This window comes from Stenella coeruleoalba (genome assembly GCF_951394435.1).
Source record: "Stenella coeruleoalba genome assembly, chromosome: 8".
NCBI lineage: Eukaryota > Metazoa > Chordata > Mammalia > Artiodactyla > Delphinidae > Stenella > Stenella coeruleoalba.
In genome coordinates, this window is record NC_137154.1 from 4,376,368 (window position 1) to 4,395,935 (window position 19,568).

General features: G+C 61.2%; 1 protein-coding gene across 4 annotated transcripts in view; it reads right to left on the minus strand.

Annotated features, from left to right (window-relative positions):
- Positions 1–585: 585 nt before the first annotated feature.
- The window catches only part of TPCN2 (two pore segment channel 2), a 31,825-nt gene continuing 12,842 nt past the window's right edge, over positions 586–19,568 (minus strand). Inside the window, exons 8-25 of one of the 4 annotated variants that reach the window (XM_079930642.1) lie at positions 18,523–18,622; positions 17,477–17,542; positions 16,993–17,057; positions 16,389–16,489; positions 15,701–15,782; positions 15,440–15,526; positions 11,680–11,799; positions 11,511–11,570; positions 9,498–9,626; positions 8,726–8,775; positions 7,296–7,395; positions 4,781–4,852; positions 3,505–3,578; positions 2,909–2,990; positions 2,743–2,825; positions 2,341–2,422; positions 1,871–1,965; positions 586–1,363 (exon numbers count right to left, since the gene is read on the minus strand). In XM_079930642.1, the coding sequence (XP_079786768.1) occupies positions 1,285–1,363; positions 1,871–1,965; positions 2,341–2,422; positions 2,743–2,825; positions 2,909–2,990; positions 3,505–3,578; positions 4,781–4,852; positions 7,296–7,395; positions 8,726–8,775; positions 9,498–9,626; positions 11,511–11,570; positions 11,680–11,799; positions 15,440–15,526; positions 15,701–15,782; positions 16,389–16,489; positions 16,993–17,057; positions 17,477–17,542; positions 18,523–18,622 (1,527 nt within the window). In that variant the 3' untranslated portion in view covers positions 586–1,284. The remainder of the gene's footprint in view (positions 1,364–1,870; positions 1,966–2,340; positions 2,423–2,742; positions 2,826–2,908; positions 2,991–3,504; positions 3,579–4,780; positions 4,853–7,295; positions 7,396–8,725; positions 8,776–9,497; positions 9,627–11,510; positions 11,571–11,679; positions 11,800–15,439; positions 15,527–15,700; positions 15,783–16,388; positions 16,490–16,992; positions 17,058–17,476; positions 17,543–18,522; positions 18,623–19,568) is intronic. The other 3 variants (XM_079930643.1, XM_079930645.1, XM_079930644.1) reach the window with 3 other exon arrangements.

The window sequence follows — 19,568 nt, forward strand, 5'->3', positions numbered from 1 at the left end:
CCCTCCTCCCCACCCCAGCCCCCTCTGTCACACACCCTGAGGACACACAAAGTAGGGCCACCGCTGACTTATACATGTCTTTATGCAAATTAGAAAAAGGTGTCCCCCTCCTGGGGTAGACAGTCAATGCCAGGACACACCCTTGCAGCCAGGTACCCTTGTGCAGTGCACAACCTACACAACCACACCCGGGGTAGTGTTACGCCCCGACAGTTGTTTTCTTCTTTTCTGTAATGCAAGTACCTGTCTTAAGCTTTGATTGCAGAGGCGTCCACTTCAAACACGGCTATCTCAAATAAATACACTGGCAGCCGCTCGATGAGATAAAGAGCCAGGCCACCTTCCTCCACTGAGGCTCATTTATTTTAGAAATCTTGGTTGAGTTTGATAACTGACCATTTGGACCACTTTATTTTTTTCTTCCTTGGCTTTAAATTCCTGCTCTTATGTTTTAAATTCACCAATAAAGAGTGAGGCCCTGAAACCCTCGACCCCAACAAAAGCATAACCCCAGGCCCACACTCTCTCTCTCTCTACCCGAGACCTCGCTGTGTGGCCCCAGGTGTACTATGTAATTTCCAGGTCTCGTAAGTAATAACCCTTTATTTTTTCAAAGTTTCCTGACGGTGGTTGCTAACACAGTATGAACCACAAGGGCTGGTCCAACCACAGCACTGGCTTCTGACAGGCTGAGACCGGGTGGCCCCGTTCCAGAGAAGCACAGTCGTGTCGGAATAAGGATGACCATCTCCTTCTTTGCAAGACTTATTGATGAAGATGACTGGCATTCTCACTCATAAAGAAACGCACCCAATCACACTCACACGAGCCATAAAATAATAAAACACAGTCCAGATTCTTATCATGTAAAACCAGGATCCCAAGCTTAACGCCCTGGAAAGCTGCCGGTTGGCCTATGCGGGCCCCACGTGGGCCTCTGGTCCCTGAAGGCCACCAGCAGTGAAGGCACCACGGAAATCCCAGGGCCCAGGGGGAGGGCCACTGCATCTCCCTCCCAGTCACCCTCTTTCAATATTTAGAAAAATAAGTCTCAGGGAAGCAGCTTATAAAAAGAAGGTGGCACGGACAGCGCCTGAGGGGCCGCGGAGGAGGTCCAGCTCGGCCGCAAACCAGGGCCTGTGTGTGTCCCAGCGTCGGCACGCACGGTGGCTCTGCCCAAGGGAGCAGCCTCTCCAGTGGGCCGCGGCCGCCTCCTCCCCCGGCCAGCGCCCATCCCAAGGCCGCATCACCTGCCGCCGCCCCAGCCAGGAAGGCGTCTGGATGTCACCTGCACAGCTGCAGGTGCGGGTGGTGGCTCAGCTTCTCTGCCAGCTCTTCCTCCGTGGGCTCCTGCAGGACATCCCTGCGGAATCGGGGACAGGATGGCTGGGGAGCCCCGGGCACCTCCAGAGGAGCAGGGGAGCAGAGCTGATGCAGCAGCCCCGTCAGTGCTCGGGACGAGGGGCCCCTCGGGACCACCCCCCGGGGACTCAGGTCCACCTCTGGGATGTTTACGTGGCGTCCCTCAAAGCCCGGGAGGACACCTCTCCGCGTGGCCGTAACAACACAGCAAACGCTCAGAGACGCCAGTGTGACCACCCGGGGCTGACTCTGGGACGGCTGTCACTTCTCTGCACCAGCAGAGGGACAATCTCCAGGTTACCATGGAGAAGAGAAGGGCGAGGCTTCCTCGGGCCACCTGTCTACACCCACCAACAGAATCACCTGGAGACCACCGGAACCTGAGGGTGCTTCCCGAAAGATGCTCACCGGAGAGCAGGACAGAGGCCCGGCCCTGCAGCAGGAGCAGAGGCAGACCCCGGGCTCGTGGGGACCAACCGCCCGCCCACTGCCTCCCCGCTCCACGTACCTGAACAGGAGCTCCACGGTCACCTCAGAGGTGGCCTCTAGGTCCCCTGTGAGGGACTGCAGGTGACTGCGGCGGTCCCACTTGTGAAGGAAGTTCTGGCAAGAGGGAGGGAGGGACGGGTGGCCAGTAGGCGTGGGCCCTGCGCGGAACCAGCCTTGTCCCCCTACCCCAATCCCACAGTGTCGGCCTGGCTGAGAAGCCCACCCTGGACACCAGGATCCAAGGCCACCAGCTCCTACAGGAACAGATGCCTGAGAGCCCTCCTCCAGCCCCCCTCCCACAGGTCAAAGGTCAGGAGCATTCCAAGAGGCCCCCAGCAGCTAGGGCGAGCAGCCCCAAGGGAGGACGGAGCCTGAACCCACCAGGGCTGCCCGAACCCAGCACGGCCTCTTTGGACCAAGTTCCGGGTGGGCCCCCATCAGCAAGTTAGCAACTCCGACTGAGAAGAGCCCGGGCAGGGTCGCTGATACCTCCAGAATCAGAGCCAGGAACAGGTTGACCCAGATGACGGACGACACCAGCCACCACAACACAAAATAGATCTTGGACCACCTGCGGAGAACAAGGAGGCCACCGGGGCCGCGCGTGAGCCGAGCGCGGCTGCTCCCCCGACCCTGCTGCCCCGCCTGTGCCATCGCCGTTCCCGCCCTCGAGCTGGCCCAGCCTGGCCTTCAGGGGCGCTCGGCCAGCGGCCGGGAGCCGGTCTGAGCTCTGCAAGCTCCAGGCTGAGCCCTGTCACCCCACGAGCCCCGCTGTCACGGCCCCCAGAAGCCACCTGCTCCTGCACGCGCCCTGCCACCCCCGGGAGGCGCAGACCCAGACGTGCACCCCGCGCGGAGCCGCGGCTGGGGCCGCCAGAACGGGTCACTCACGGGCCTGCGTAGCGCCGGAAGGCGTCCAGGAACACCTGCCAGTTGTTCACGACCATCACGTCCCACAGAGTGACCAGCGCGGCCTGTGGGGCAGCAGATTCAGGATCCAGGAGGCCGTGGGAGGTGGAGGCGGGGGTCCCGAGGGGTGGGGGGGCGCAGGACTCACGGCAAAGTCGTCAAAGTTGTTGGTCCAGTACTCCAGCTGCTCGAAGCTCCCGCAGGGCGCGGAGCCGTTGTCAGGGGCCAGGCTGGGGGGGCACAAGCCAGGTCGGTGGGAGGCGGGGGCAGGACACACACCCGGGCGCCCTGGCACCGCCGCGGCCCCTGCTCGGCGTGGACCCAGCTGGGCCCCTGAGGAAGCGGGGGAAAGGGGAGACGGCCCCCGACCTCGGAGGTGTTGAGGGCGGCGAGGAGGCCAACGCTGTGGACACACACGGCCAGCGGCCGGCCCGGGGGGGCCCTCGGCCCTATAGTTCAGGCCTGGCCCTGGACGCGCCCCCTGCCGGAGCGCGGCCTGGCCTGTAGGCCCAGAAAGGGGCACGGCTGGGGGCTCTGAGCCGGCACGGGAAACACCCTCAGTGCAGGCTCGAGGGAGGGCTTCGGTGAGGAGCGGGCGGGTGGAGAGGCCAAGGAAGAAAGGGGCCTCCTGGCTCCCTGCTGGGGAGCTGCGTCTCACCCCTCCACCCCCCCGCCCGGCGCCGTCACCCGCGGCTCCAGTGCCCCCAGAGGCGGGGCGCTCTCTGCACCTCGGACCCCCCTCACCTGCTGTTTCCAGGAGCCACGATGACACCTCGGAACAGGATGATGCCGATGATGGCAAAGACGTAGTAGACCACCTAGGGAGGCAGGTGGGGCCTGTCAGCACCCCCGGAGGGACCCCCGCAAAGCCAGGCTGGGCCTGCGAGGGCGGCATGCCAGCAGGGATTCCCAACTGCGGGCACTGCTGGCCTTCCTGGGAACACTGGGGCTCCCAAGCACCCGCGCCAGAGGGAAGCGGGGAGGAGCCACGGTGGGCAGCCCCAAGATAAACCGGGGGCCCAGGCGTAAGAACGGAGGCTGTCCACCCCTCCTCCAGGGCTGGTGTGGCAGGAAGAGGGTTCCACTGAGAACAGGGCAGCGAGGGCCAGGGGACAGTGTGCCATGGAAGGGTGACCGGGGGCTGGCCAGGTCCCTCCAGAGAAGTCCCACCACTCTCCCCACCTCCATCAGGAGACGTCTGAGCACACCACTGGGCGGCCTTGTGCCACAGTCAGAGAAGGGGCTGCTGGCCGCCCCTGACCTGTCCCCAGCATGCCCGGTGGGGGGGAGGGGTGCAGGGAAGAGGCGCACACCCCAGGCTAACCCAGCCCCCTCTGGGCCTCAGTTTCCTCCACTGTGCAAACAGGGGTCTGAGGGGCAGTGCCCGAAGCAAGGTGCCACCTCTAGCATCCCACGACAGCCCGAGCACCCCAGGAGCCCCCTCACTGTCCAAAACAAGCAGCAGGGCTCTGTCACCTGCCCTCCTGCCCTCCAGGCCTCGTGCCTGTAGCGGCACCCAGGGCCCCTGCTCACCGGGCCCGGCCCCGCCTGGGCCACAGGGTAGTCAACAGCGGCGGCGGGGGAAGGGCTGACCCCGGGGGTGGCGGGGGGACATCACGGCTCTCAGCAAAAGTGACTGGGAGTTCCCCAGATCCCTCTGAGCAAGGATGGTTGACCAAAGCCCACTGGGGGCTCTGGGGGCCCTGAGGGGTCCCTGGTGCCTCTTACATCTTTCATCTTCTCAGCGTGGCCCCTGGCCCAGGACACAGGAGGGATTCAGGAGTGACCGAGAGGATCTCCGGCTCGGGAAGGAGCGTGGTCAGGAAGCGCCTCCAGCCAGACCAGCCCTGCGCTCCTCTCTCTGGCTTCCTGCCCCGCCCTGTGCCTCCTGGGCCCTGGTCACCCGCTCCCCTAACACAGGGACCCTCCTTCCGAAGGCCGCCAGCCTCCTGTTGAGCCCTGGCTCCCCAACAGTCCAGCTCCGCTCCCCCGAGGGGCCAGCGCAGGCAGCTAGACTCACCGCCAGGATCCCGCCGAAAGCCCGCATGTTTCTGATCAGGTCCAGGATGGTACTAGCCACCACAGCCATCAGCTGAGACGGGGAGAAAGCACAGACCCGGTTCCTCCTGGTCCCACTGAGGTGACACCAACCCGCCCACCACCCAACGCTGACCTGGAAAGGCAGGAGGAGACTGGTGACTTCCCAAACCACACACCTGTACACAAACCCCTCAGGCATCCAGACACACCTCACCTGTACACGCACCTGAACACACCCACAGCCCCCATACACACCTGTACACACACACCCAAGACCTCACACACACACCTGTACAAACACCCACGGCCACCCATACATGCCTCACCTGTACACGCACCTGAACACACCCACAGCCCCCATACACACCTGTACACACACACCCAAGGCCTCACACACACACCTGTACAAACACCCACAGCCACCCATACATGCCTCACCTGTACACGCACCTGAACACACCCACAGCCCCCATACACACCTGTACACACACACCCAAGGCCTCACACACACACCTGTACAAACACCCACGGCCACCCATACATGCTTCACCTGTACACATACCTGTACACACACCCACAGGCCCCATACACACCTGTACACACACCCCCAAGGCCTCACACACACACCTGTACAAACACCCACAGCCACCCATACATGCCTCACCTGTACACATACCTGTACACACACCCACAGGCCCCATACACACCTGTACACACACCCCCAAGGCCTCACACACACACCTGTACAAACACCCACAGCCACCCATACATGCCTCACCTGTACACATACCTGTACACACACCCACAGGCCCCCATACACACCTGTATACCCACACCTGTACACACACCCCACAGCTACCCATACACACCTCACCTGTACACACACCTGTACACACACCCATACACACCTCACCTGTACACGCACCTGTACACACCCACAGGCCCCCATACACACCTGTATACCTATACCTGTGCACACGCACACTCACACCTCTGTGCCCACCCATACATACTCACACTTGGATACACCCACCCACGCAGATGCATACACCCCCTTCCCTGCAGATACCTCCACCCGCCCAGCCTCAGATGGGTCTAAGTCCAAGACCCTTGGTGAAGCCATGGTGTGCAGGGCCTCGGCCCACACTGCCCACCAACCCACTGAGGCGGGGTCAGCTCGTCCCTGGTCTGGAGATGGCCAGTCAGCCCCGGGTGACAGGGTTGAGATGGGGCCTCAGAGACCCCATCGGGAACCCCGGCTACAGGCTACCCTGAGCCCCGGAGAAGGCCTTTCCAAGCAGCCTGGTTACCCCACCCGGTAAGTTAGGAGAACACAGCGCTGGATGGTAGCAGGCGGGGACCGTGCTGTACGTGTGTGCACATGTGATTTCTGTGCACGCATGTACACGCATGTGCGTATGTGTGTGCAGGTGATCACGCATGTGTGTATGAGTGCACACGTGTGATTATTTGTGTGTGTGTGTACAGTTGTGCTTGTATACGCGTGTGTTGTGTGTGCTCTTGTGTATGTGTGTGATTCCAGGCACGTGTGTGTACAATTGTGTGTGCTTACACATACACACGTGTCGGTGTATGCACGTGTATAGTCATGTGTATCTGTGAGATGACGCGTGTGATTGTGTGGATGTGTGATTACGTGTGTGTGTTTATAATTGTATGTGTGCTTGTGGGGCTGTGTGTGTGATTACATGCCTGCGTACACACAGGGGTGGGGGTGTGTGTGTGTGTGTGTGTGTGTGTGTGTGTGTGTGTGTGTGTGAAGGCCTCAGGGCAGCAGCCCCCCTCTGCACCCAGGACCCCCGAACCACCTTCAGATGGGAAATACCCCTGGGTGACAGGTCACTCCCCTGACAGGCCAGGAGCACAGCTTGGTAGGAAGGACAGACATGGACAGGGGAAGGACCTGGACACTTAGAAAGGGGTCAGATGTCCTTGGTTCCTTTCCTCCTGAAAAGTGCTTAGGAAAGCAGACGGGAGGCTCCGTGCCAGGTGGGAGCCGGGCCTGAGCACCCGCCTCCCCTCCCCTCCCCTCAAGGTGGGTGTTACTCCGGGTGGGAACATTAAGAGAAACCGAGGCTCAGAGACGGTCACAGGCCGCCCCACTCCTGCTCTGGGGGTCCTGGAAACGAGCACCAGTAGCCACCAGCAGCCCGTGCCGAAGGCCTTTCAGAAGCGCGGGACGCTTGGGAGCATACCAGTTCCTTGCAAAGGTCAGGGACCCCAAGGAGCACGAGGCCACCCCTGCAACTGGCCGACACGGGTCCTGCCTGCACCCCCACAAAACAGGGCTGGACACTCATACTTCCAACCGCCGCCAGCATGGCCCAGCCGCAGTGCAGGGCGGGGCCGCAGCCCGAAGGGCCCCAGGTGGCGAGGGCAGGCGGGCAGGGTGGACAGTGCTCGGCCCGGTCCCTGCTCGCCTGGCACACCCACTCCCAGGGCAAGGCCACGGCGCGCGCAGGCGGGGGCGGTACCTCCACGCTGCGAATGATGCGCAGGAAACGGAAGGCTACGAGCATGTTCACCAGCCGGGTCACGTCCCACAGCGACAGCAGGCCCAGCGCCTCCGGCTTCCTGCGGAGACACATGGAGATGGGCTGGGGGAGGCCGGGAGGCCAGCGAGGGGCAGACGGGAGACACGTGGTCCAGAGACAGAGACGCAGGGACTCAAGAGAGAGCCACAGAAGTGCCGGGAACGCGCCCCTTAGCCAACGCCAACCGGAGAAGCTCCATCGTGACAGGAGGGCAGAGCCTGAGCCGCCCACGCCTGCAGCCCCAGGGCGGTCACGGCAACACCTTCCAGGGCACAGCCCGCCGCAGTGCCGCAGGGCTACCCAACCCCCCTCCTACACGGGAGAACACTGAGGTTGCGGATGCCCAGCTCAGGTCCCAGCAGAGCTGGGAGAGGTGGGGCCCTGACCCATCCCCTATCCTCTGACCCCATTCCCTAACCTCTGAGCCATCCCGAGCCCTGACCCCGTCCCCTTGGTGTCTCTCGTGGCCTTACTGGCCTCTCATTTCTATTTAAATTTAAACCCATTCTCACCCAAGATGTTACCCCCCGACCCCAGCTCACCCCGCCTCCCCAGTGCGGGTTTTAGCGCACTTGAGAAACAAGGGGAGCCGGCCCCAAGGTGCCGGGTGGTGCAGCAGCCCCACTGCTCCCAGGGCGCAGGTCCCCGCTGAGGACCGCACGGCCCCCGTCTTCCCTACACAGACCCTTCCCGGGGCCCCACCCCCATCTCGGGCAACTCCCAGCTGCTCCACTGAGACGGAAGCAGCCCAGCAGAGGGACCAAGACACCAGGGCTGCCCGAGGGCCCAAGGTCGGCACGCGTGCTTGTTGGCGGCTGTACTCTGGGCAGAGAGACCCCAAGGCTGCCACACCACGAGGCGCCCTGGGACCCCTGGCCAGATGTCCATCGCTCTGCGCGGCTAGAACTGGTGGCAGCGTGAGTTCAGCGAGCCCCGGGCCATCCCTGCCATCTACAGGGAGGTGAACTGACACCCAGAGTGGGAGGTGACAACCCCGGGTCACAGGGCCTCCAACCAGAGGAGGGCCCCAGCCCGATTCCAGTGCCCCCAGGTCCTCCCTGCTTCTGGCCCCCAGCACACCTGGGCCCCGTGTCCCATCCTGGGGTGGGGGTCGGGGGCGCTGAGCCAGGGCACTGCAAGCGGCAGCTCCACAGCTTCCCATCCCGGCTCTGGGAACGCTACCCTTCTGAAGGCGGCTACGATGAGAAGGGGCCTGTCCCCATAGGCCTCAGCAGGGCAGGAGCCGCGGCCGCTCCCCCCGACAGTCGGGCGTTGGCTCTAGAGCTGCCCGGGCCAGCGGCCGGAAGCCGGGCGCACACCCTTCCCCGGGGCGCTAGCCAGGCCTCCCTGGGTCCTCCACAGTCACATACCAGCCCGGGTGTGGGAAGCAGTACACAGCCAGAGTTGAGATCTCCAAAACCTTTAATCACAAAAGAAAAGAAGCTCGCTACGGCAAAGGCCCACTGGCAGCTCTAACACGCTGTCCCCAAAGGGGGTTCCGGGGAGAAATCAGGACCAGGGGGTCCTATCCCCACGGCGGGTGCCACGTGGGGACATCCTGCAGCTGAGAAAGACACCCGGCCTCAGGCGTCGGGCTGCACACACGAAGGGCAGGGCTCGGTAAGGGCCGGCTGAGTCCCGGGCACGGGAGAAGCTACTCGGTCAGCTGTCTCCCTCCTGCTCCCAGGGGCCCACGGCTCGAATCCATCAGATACGAATACGTGTCACGCCAATATCGCTGCAGTGACACGCACACCAGGCGTGGCCCCTCACTCCCCCAGGCCCTGGGGAAGGTGTCCCGAGACCCGAGACCCGCGGTGCCCGAGAACCCCTGCCCCTCCCTCACCAACGTCGAGGCCCCACTGGCCAGCGGGGACTGCGGGTTCCCTCCGGGCCTCCCTCAAGGGTCAGGAGAGGCAGCCTGCCACCGCTGCACACCTCCACCCACGATGCGCAGATGCAGCAGAAACCAGCCTCCTGCAGCCGCCCGCCAAGCAGTTCATCCGGGGGAGGCCAGCCCCTGTGTCACCGGAGGCGGGAGCCCCAGTGCCCGCGGCCCCCAGGCCCGGCCAGACGCCGAGCGCTCACCGCCCGCCCGAGAGCGCGCCTCGGCCCGTCTCAGACTTTACCAGCAGGACTTACCAGCAGGACGGCGGTGAGTAGCCCGTCGAACACATTGCTGGAGGAGACCAGGTACCCCCGCAGGCCCAGAGCAAACACCTTGAGCAGCATCTCCAGCAGGTAGTACAGGATGAAGACGCAGCTGAGAATCTGAAAAGGGAGAAGCGGACCCGGCGTTCAGTCCCGGTGCCGCCCCCGCGCCCTGCCCCGCCCCCCACTGCAATGGGGCCCAGGAGAGATCCACGCGGCTGGGACGCCACAGGGCCCCTTGGACCCCGCCCTGCGGCACAAGGGGGCTGGCCGGGAAACAGACAGCCCCGCCCCTGCCGGAGCCACGTGACCCTCTCCTCTGCTCCCCTGGGCTGCTCTTCCCGACGCCCCCGCAGCTCCAGACACGGGCATGTTCAGAGCCCCCTTCTTGACCCATAGCCTCTCCTGGGGTGACCTGCACCCCGTGCACGGCTTCAACAACAATTCACACGTCTGCATCCCCCGACCCAGACTCCCCCCACCATCCGACGGGCCCTCAACCCCCCCGCGCCCGGTGTCTCCCAACCCCACATCATTTCTATGCTGGCAGGGCCTGGGTCACCCACACCTCCTCGGGGGTCTCCGCCTCCAACCTGGCCCCTCTGGTCCAATCTCCTGGGGACACCGGGCAGTGTCCTTCCCTGACGGAACCTCCTGGCTCCCAGCAGCATCAGTCGCTGGGGGATGTGTTTAGGAGGCCTCATCAGCAAAGCTGGTCTCAGGCTATGGGGTCACTGTCTTTTTTGAAGCCAGTAAGTATCAAGTAGCTCTTCCCTTAAAGGGGGCTACGTCGCAGTGGGGTGATGGGGGGCATGGGGTCACCTTGTCCAGTGTCCAGTCTAGATTCTATATTCTTAGCCAATGCTGTCTCATTCACACCTACACAGAGATCACCGTTAAAGGCAGAAGAATAAACATTATGAGCAGTTATCAAGGGGCGTAAAAGGATGGAATTCTGCAGTCACCTCAAGAACCCTACGTGGCACTGATCTGACCAGAAGTCTCTCATAAGCAATCACGCTGACTCAAGTGCTTAAAAAACTATTGTCCGGGGGCTTCCCTGGTGGCGCAGTGGTTGAGAGTCCGCCTGCCGATGCAGGGGACACGGGTTCGTGCCCCGGTCTGGGAAGATCCCACATGCCGCGGAGCGGCTGGGCCCGTGCACCATGGCCGCTGAGCCTGTGCGTCCGGAGCCTGTGCTCCGCAACGGGAGAGGCCACAACAGTGAGAGGCCCGCGTACCGCAAAAAAAAGAAAAGAAAAACTATTGTTAAAAGAGATGAAATACAGGTCAGCTGTATCCCACTTGACATTTGTCAGGAATAAAAACCAGCCACCTCTGCAGTATGTTATTCACACAGAGGAGACTGAACAATTCCTGTCGAATCCAGGAAAAAAAAAAAAAAAATTAGGAAAGTAGAAAATTTGATTTTAAGTGTAAAATAGAGGAATTTCAAACAGCAGGCCAAGAAGCCATTTCCTCAATTTTGATGCTGTAAGTTTAACCCTGTGTTTAACATACATGACCTGATGTGTCACTTTTTAATTGGACAAATCAAGCTTTTCTTATATAATTAGAGAACGTTCAATGGTTTTCATCAACTTAATATCACTCATAATATTTTTCATTAAAATAAACTTTAAAATACATGCTTTGTGAAGGTCTGGCGTTATGGGGGCGGGGACGGCGTGTACAGCTTTTTGCTTAAAATCCAAAATGGAAAAATTGTTTTTAAGTTCCGAAGGTGTTTGACAAGACCTCAGAATGTTAGGAAAGGAATTCTCTCTACACAACTCTCCCTCCGCCGTCCGGCCCGCACGCCGGTTCACCCGGGGCTCTGCACGGGCTCCCGGCTGCCCTCCCATGGCCGGCACCCCGACCCCGGGGCCGTCCCTGTGATGCACTAGGACAGCCCAGCTTCCCAGGGACCTGGGGCCCCAGGTGGGGCGGCTGTGCCCTCTACCCCGCTAACTCCCCAGCACCGCGCACGGCTGGAAAGCTCACCCCCAGCACGAAGTCGTCACGGTCCTCGGGCAGCACATGTGCATCCAACACCAGGAACACCTGTGGAGCCAGAGCGGACGGCAACTCAGCCCCGAAGGAAGCTGAGTCAGGAGGAAGGGCAAGTGAGAGATCTAGGGGGTGGGAGACGCCAGGGCAAATCCTCACTCACGCAGATGGTCACGAGGTTTCCAAGGGCCATGAGGTTGCCCAGGTAGTCAAAGTAGTGGTGGCCGAAGAGGAACTGGGCGCTCTGCAGAAACGGAGACCGGTACTCGGGCCGCGGCGGGTGCTGGGGGGACACACACGCTCAGAAACATGCCGGAGGTGGCCATGGCCACAGGGGCCCAACGATGCCTGTACCCCCTTATCCTGGGATTTGACCTCTTCCTACCTTACTTCCTATCCCAGGCTCTCCAGCCTAAGGAAATCGTCTCAAACACAGTAACGGTTTTATGCGCAAAGATGTTCATCACAGTCTTTCTAACACCAAGAGAGGTGGAAGTAACCCAGACGGCCACTGATGCTGTAAGTAACCCGGGACGGACTATCACACAGTCGTCTTAAATGTATGCAAAGCGCCATGTGAAAATACACGTATAAATTACAAGCTAATAACTATGAAAACTCGGCACAGAACGAAGGGACCTCACACACCGTGACCAGGCTGGAGTGGAACTCAAAGGAAGGCCATTAGGCAACAAATACTAACGTGAAGACACCCGTCAGACCCAGCACTCCCATGCTCGGCAGCCCCCAGAGCCAGGACAGAGGCGCAGGGCGGTCACCGCAGCATGAGCTGGACCGCGCCTGCGCTGTCCCACGCAGGGGCCGCTCACTGCACGTGGCCACTTGATTTAAATTTAAATCCGCTCAAATTAAACACTCAGCTTCTCTGTCACGATAGCCACATCTCAAGTGGCATGAGGACACCCATGGAGCTCTGACCCAGCCCCACACTCAGACGCATGGTCCCTTGGTGACAACAGCCACAGCCTGACCCAGTAAGAACATTCCCAATCTTCCCACAGTCCTCCACGTGGGAACTGGTGCCCAGAGGCACCTGCCCACACTAGTACAGTGCGGGTGCAGAGAGAATTAGGTACCAATTCCCTCTGCACCCGCACCCAACCCTGCTGCACCCCAGAGGGTGGCTTCCTGCTTGCCCAGTGACTGCAGACCAGCTCCAGGCCGGGCAAACCGGCAAACGCCTCTGTCACCCTGTGGGCTGGACCACAACTTCTCCAAGGGAGTGTGAACCCTGGCCTTGGGGAAGACGCCCCCTCCCAACTCTACTCTTCCTTAGGCATCTCCCTCACCCCTCAGGTACCGCAGAGTTTCCTCGTATCTTACACTTACTCTTTCATCACAGTTGACACTTCTTAATGTTAAACTTCCCCTGCTAAACCCACTGTGTGGTTTCTGTCTCCTGCTTGGACCCAGACTGATATATTGGCCAAGAGAGATATCAGCGTTATCCATGATGTTTAAATGGTTACAAGAAGTTGGGCTCATAGATTACCTTGTTATCAAGAAATCACAAACCTTGAAATGATTTCAGTGTTTGTCTCTGGGAAGGGGGACAGCTGGGTGGGGTTTTCTATTTTCCTCTACTACCTATAATGAATGACTGCTATGCTTTTAACCCAAAAAGCTTCTTATTAAAAGAAAAACACTTTCGGAAGCTGGCACAGTGCCTTCTCTACAACCAGTTAGCAAGAACCGACCAGTACTGGAGGCTAGGCTGATGGACAGGGGTTGACCACACACGGGAGGGCTCTCGTGGAAGGCTCATGTTTTCCTGGTATCAGCCTGCCTGCAGCACGCCTCTCTTCAGCAGCGATTCCAAATTCACAGGCTGCCAGGGCACCTGGGACAAGCCCCCGCATGCTAACAGTCCGTGAAGCACCTGCCTGCCCCCTTGCAATCAGCATTTCGGGGTAAGAGGCTGTCATAAAACCAAGGCAAGAACACCACAGCTCACCAAACCTCTAGGACCCAAACTCCCACCTCAAATCACAATTCTGGACTTTAGACCCAGGGAGTTGTGAGAAGAGAGAACATCCCATGGACCACACTAGGAAAGGCGTGGCCAGAGCAGGGGCGTGGTCAGGGCAGGGGCGCGGCCTGCGTGTTAGACCATCCCTGCGTCTGCGCCCAGCATGTGCCCTGCTCCGCCAGTCACAACCACAGCACCTCCTTTTTGATATCATCAGATCCTGATGCCAGAAGAGGAAGGCAGAGTCGGTTTTGGAAGACCCGGACCCAGCAGCATCCTACAGGCCAGCAGGCAAGTGCCCAGGGAGAGCCTGGCTGGCCCAGCGGACCCCACCGAGCGAACCCTGAGAAAGGAGCCCGCCTTCCCAGATGTCTTCCTGCCCAGGTCAGCCTGAACCCAGAAAAGGGCTGGATCGCATGACAGCTGCCGGGAGCTGCGTCCTGGGCCCAGCAAACCTCCTGCCCCAGGGTGAGGGCCACCAGCTAGCAAGGTGCTTCCTGATCTTCTACCGTCTGAGGACCCAGTGTCACAGTTTCTGCAAAATCTGCACCTGATGGTACATACTTACTATTTCCTTCGAGTCACCTGGAAGCAGACACTGTTGCCTAGCCTCTTCCCAAGAGAGGCGCGATGTGCACTAACATACAGTGTCCACCTGTGTGTCCCTACTACCAACTCCCAGGTCCCAAGGGTGCCACAGTGAGGATGCTGCTGACGACAGACATGCCACGGACGCACCGCCCAGAGCTCCAGGCCTAGCAGGGCCTGCCTCCAGGTGACCTGGAAAGACCTCAGGAAACCATGTTCTTAGGAAAACCACCTCTGACCGGGGCCTGAGGCCACAGAGGCTGACCACAAGACCTGGAGAAGCTGACCTTTGTTGTGGGCTAAGATGTATCCCCCAAAATTGTATTTTGACATCCTGACCCCCAGAACCTCAGATGTGACTGTATTTGGAGTCAGGGTCTCCTAAGAGGAAATTAGGGGGAAATGAGGTCACTGGGGTGGGGCCCTAGTCCAACGTGACTGGGGTGCTTATAAGAGGAGGAGACCGGGACAGAGACACACACAGAGGGACGACCCTGTGAGGACACAGGGAGAAGACGGCTGTCTACACTCCAGGGACAGAGGCCTCAGGAGGACCCAGCCCTGCCCACACCGGGATCTCAGACTTCCAGCCTCCGGGACTGGGAGATAATAAGCCCTGTTACTTAAGCACCTCCAGGCTGTGGTATTTGTCACAGAAGCTGAGCTGACTGACTCAACGGTGACACAGAGCTGCTAGGAGTCCGATCAGCAGGAGACGTCTGATTCCACCTCTTCACTCCAGTCCCCGTTCGAGTCCGGCTTGGCCCTCTCAAGGCCAAGTGGCTGCAGTGGCAGCCCCCTCCGCTGCTCCCACGGTGTGCCTGTGAACAGCCTGGCTGTCTCTCAGCACCTCTGCCACCCCCCTCACCTACCCCACCCTGCGCCCCCACCTCCCAGAAACCTGCTACGTAAAATGCAGGCGGTCCAGGGTCTTACGGACACAGCACTGAGCTGGACGCTGAGGCCCATTCGGTAACTTTAAAACTCAGTGTCGAGGACAACAAACAAAGGTTTTAGACAAACTCAGGAACCTCGCAGGTTAGGACACATGGGAAGAGGATAAAAGTCTATCACGGAGACGGAGAAAACTGTTTGGAAAGTTCCTCTGGGTCAAGACAACAGCCCCTGTGGTCTGTGAATTTCACGAGGTCAACAAAATCTCCCCAAGAGCCACACCATCTCTGTTCCCACGTACCATCCTGAGGACCAGAATCCCTGGGAAGGCAAGTCCTGGCAATGGTCACTAAGCGTGACCCAGACGATCAATGCCAACAGACACCGAGGACTTCCCCCTAACCTCGGGTGGCCCTGGCACTGGGCAGGTGACTCCAGTCTGGCCCGTTACCTCTTTAATCACCCTTTTGTCAAACTCATCGAAGAGCTTCTGAAACTCGTCAGCTGACAGCAGGTCCCCACTGCGGGAATGCAGCTTCTGCAAAGCAGGAAAGCACAGGTCAACAGAGCAGCTGGGCTGAGGGCAGGAGGGGGGAGCTGCCCCCGGCCCCACCCCGACTGGGCCAGCCCGGCTGATCCGAAATGACACCCACTTGACGCCCAGAGCCCAGAGGCACTGGCAGGGGAAGGCGGGGGGCAGCGGGACCGGTACCTCCATGATGGCCTGTTTGTGGTCACTGTCCAGCTGGACTTTCTGAAGCACCTGCAGGAAGTCCTGGGGCTTCACCCCGACTCTGTGGGGGAAACGCCCCACCGTGAGCCCAGCCAGCTCAGCACCCTTGGGCGCCCCAACTTCTGGCCTGAGCAGCCCTGGGCGATGACAGGGCCTCCAAGAAGGAGCGCCTCATGGTCCTCCTGTGTCCAAAACCCCGAGACCTCATCTTCCACCTTAGAGAGGAGCAGCTGAAGCTGGGAAAGGGGTGCAATCCGACAGGCCCCGTGGCTAACGAGCAGGGGGCACTGAAGCTTCCCCAGTGACACGGCCTCCAAGCCAGGCGGCAGAGTCGATGTGTGTCCCAGGGCCCCTCTGGTCCCAACACACGAGTCACAGCACCAGGGTGTGGGAAGGGTGCCCCTGGAGGGGGACAGGTCAGAGCACACGGCCCCTCACGAGCCAGGGATCTCCAGTGGGTCACGAGGACACACGAGTTAACTCGGACGCAAGGACCATGGAAAGAAACCCTGGAGCCCAGGGACGTCTTCGTGATCCCAAAGGAGCCTTGCAACCTGCTGCCAGCAGGGAGCTCGGCACAGAGTGGGTGCTCAGGAAACACCCCGCCCCCGTGAACACCTCCCCCCAGGGCAGCCCCAGGGGAAGAGGGCTGGAGCCCCACACTCACCCCCCGGGGTGGGCTTCTCCCTCTGCCGTCATGGACGAGAGGACCTTGTAGGCAGCCCGGATGCCCAGGCGCCTCCGCAACAGTGAGGTCTGCAGAGACTTCTGCAAAGGGTACGGCTCTGAGGGGCTCGGCTCAGCCCTCTCCCCAGCCGCCCAGCCCCTTGTCCCCGGGCAGCCCCTGCCCACCGGCAGCCTGGGGAGCACCTCCTCGCCCCGTGGGCATCAGGGGGACAGTCCCCGACAACAAGGGCTGGTCCTGCCGATAGCCACTCGCTGTGTAATTCCCTAAGGTATGCGTTTCTTCTCGGCAGATTTGGGGTCCCTGGCCCCCCTGCAAGGTGGGTTTGGGGGTCACTGCAAGAAGACTGCAGCTCCCTCTAGAGGAGGCGGGGCAGGGGAGGGACCCCAGGGTGGCGCTGGGGACAGCACCTCCTGGGGGGCAGGGAGGGAGGATGGGCCCAGTCCCCCTCACCCACAAGAGGGAGCCGGGGCAGTGCTGAGGCCACTGCAGACCCTGTCCCCCCGGCCCCCCGCTGGTCAGCTTCCCGCCAGGCCTCCAGGGACAGCTCCTCTCACAGCCGGGCACGGTGGGCAGCTCAGCTCACCATCAGGTAGCCCCGGAACTGATTGTAGATGATGGCCGTCAGCAGGTTCATCAGAAACAAGCTCCCTTGGAGAGGAAAAGGCCATGGTGAGTGGGGAGCACACGGGCAGGGGCAGAGTCTGGAAGGATCACCAGCGCTGGGGGCCCAGAGGGCCGACACGGGCATAGCAAGAAGGTGAGCAGCGAGAAAGGCCCAGATGGGCGGAGACAGGGCCTGGGGCCTGGGGGCCTCGTCTGCGGACAGGGGCGCCACCTGGCCTGCCCAGCAGGGGCACTGAGGACAAGTCATCAGTGGTCACAGAATGAAAACCACGGACGGGCCACAGAGAGATGAAGTTATAGGACTGGGGAGGTCCCGCCGAGGCGCGGTCGCAGGGTCAGGGGGTCCACTGAGGTGAAGTTGCGGGGTCTGGGGAGTACACCCAGCCCCGAGGTTTTGGGATCTCGTCTGCCCCACGTGACCCTGCAGACCTGCCCAGACTCACCTATCAGGGTGAAGGCTATGAAAAAGATGGCGTAGAGCCGGTTCTTGGAATAGGCAGGAATCATCACTGAAAGACATTAAAGGAAGTAAAACACACCCACAGATCCAGCGTCCAGTCTGATTCCCTTCGTTGTCTCACACCACTGCCTTCTCCACAGAAAGGAGGGCCCTGTGTTAGGAGAGCTGGGAGGTCTTCTTGTCCAACTCTGCTCCTCACGCCTCTGCTTGCACACCCACGGGGACAGGGAACTCACTACCTTTCAAGGATGCTCATTCTCTAGGCTTCCCCATGACCACGCCTCCCAGACTGAAAGTTCAGCTCTCCCTTGGGTGACTCGAGGACTCACAGGACACGTGGGGACGGTGCTCAGCGTCCCGAGCGCAGCCCTCCCCGGGTATGAGAGCCAGTGGCTACCCTCCTGGGAGGGCCTCTATGGTCAGTGACCATCCGAGCCCACGATGAAAGGCCTCAGCTGGGCCCCGGAGGACCGTGACCACCCCATCCTGGCCACATCCCCGGCCCAAGCGAACAGAGGCCCCCACAGCAACCCTGACACGGTGAGCATCACAGCCACCGGAGACCCCAGGGCCTCTGACACGCGGTGCGGCCAAGCCTCACCCCACGGCTGGGCCGCCAAGAGGAGACCACCAAGGGCCCCGCTGAGCACAGCTTGATCCATCACCACACAAAGAACACCGTCCACCTCTAGCTTCTCAGGACACAGACAACAAGGGGAAGAGGAGAACGGAACAGAGAAAGAAAACTGGGAAGAAAAGGGAAGAAAAAGGGAAAAAGTCGGAGAGGGAAGGGAAACTAGAAAAAGAGAAAAAGAAAATCGAGAAGGAAAGGAAGGTAGGAGGGAGGCCCCAGCATCACACCCGGGTCCCCAGCTCTCCACAAAAGGCCTTAGGGGCTCCCACCCCCGAGCTGGGCTCTCGGGCTCAGCGCTGACCCCACCCCCGCCCCGCCCCCACCCAACAGGCCCCTAGCCCGGCCCCCCGCCACCACCACCACCACCACCACCCCCCCCCACCCCGGTCACGCACCATCAGGGTTGTTGGCGGTGGTGAGCAACACCAGGAGGGAGGTCAGAGCCTCGGGCAGGTTGCGGAAGTAGGTCAGCCGCTGCCTGTCCCGCCTGTCGTCCTGCGGAACAGACGTGGCAGCGCTGAGGTGCCGCCCGGGGCCTCAGGCCACCAAAGCCCAGGCCCGGGACCCAGCAAGCCAGGACCACCCACCAAGGCTCAGCAGCCCCGGACCCGCACCTCCCCATCACCTCCCAGCGGGCTCCGAGCTTGAGGCCGGACAGGACCTAACGCAGGACCCGCGGGCCCGAGGGCCAGCGTCCTGGGATGCCACACACCCACACGGACACCAGCCACTGCAGCGGGTGAACAGCTCTCGGCCAGCCTGGCAGAGAGCATCACAGCCTAGACGCAGAGAGGGCCCACGCGGGGGCCAGCCAGCCCGCTCTCAGCCAGACTCCACGCACCGCGCCGTGTGCCTTCCACCCAGTGTGGGTGGAAGGCGTGGCGCCCAGACACACAGAACCACCTGATCACTTGGGGAGCCTGCAAAGCCGTTTCCCGGCTGCCGCCCAAGGGCCAGCCCTCTAGCAGACACCCTGGAACCCTCAGCGTTCCCGGGTCAGAGGCCCACCCCAGCCCCCTGCGCCCAGTGCACCCACCCGCCCTGTCCTGGGCTCCGTGAACAGCAGGGTCACTGGACAGACACGCGGGGCCTGAGAGTCTGTTAGCCAGTCCCACATCTCACAGCCTAGGTGCCCCGACACCCAGACACGCACACACACACACACAGCACCCACAGAGATATACAGAGACACGCACACGCACACACACACACGTGCACGCGCGAAGCGGAACTCCTCCCCGGGGGTCTGAGGGATGGTCTTCGTCTTCCCTCACGGGCAGCACGGCCACAACCCCCAAGTGTTGCCACGACCTCACTGCAGACCAGCCCTGGCCAAGCACCGGGAAGGATCCCAGGACAGAGGCGCACGACAGCCCCGCCCTGAGGAGGACGGTGACCCCGGCCGGGACACGAGGAAAGAACACGGGACGGCAGATGCGAG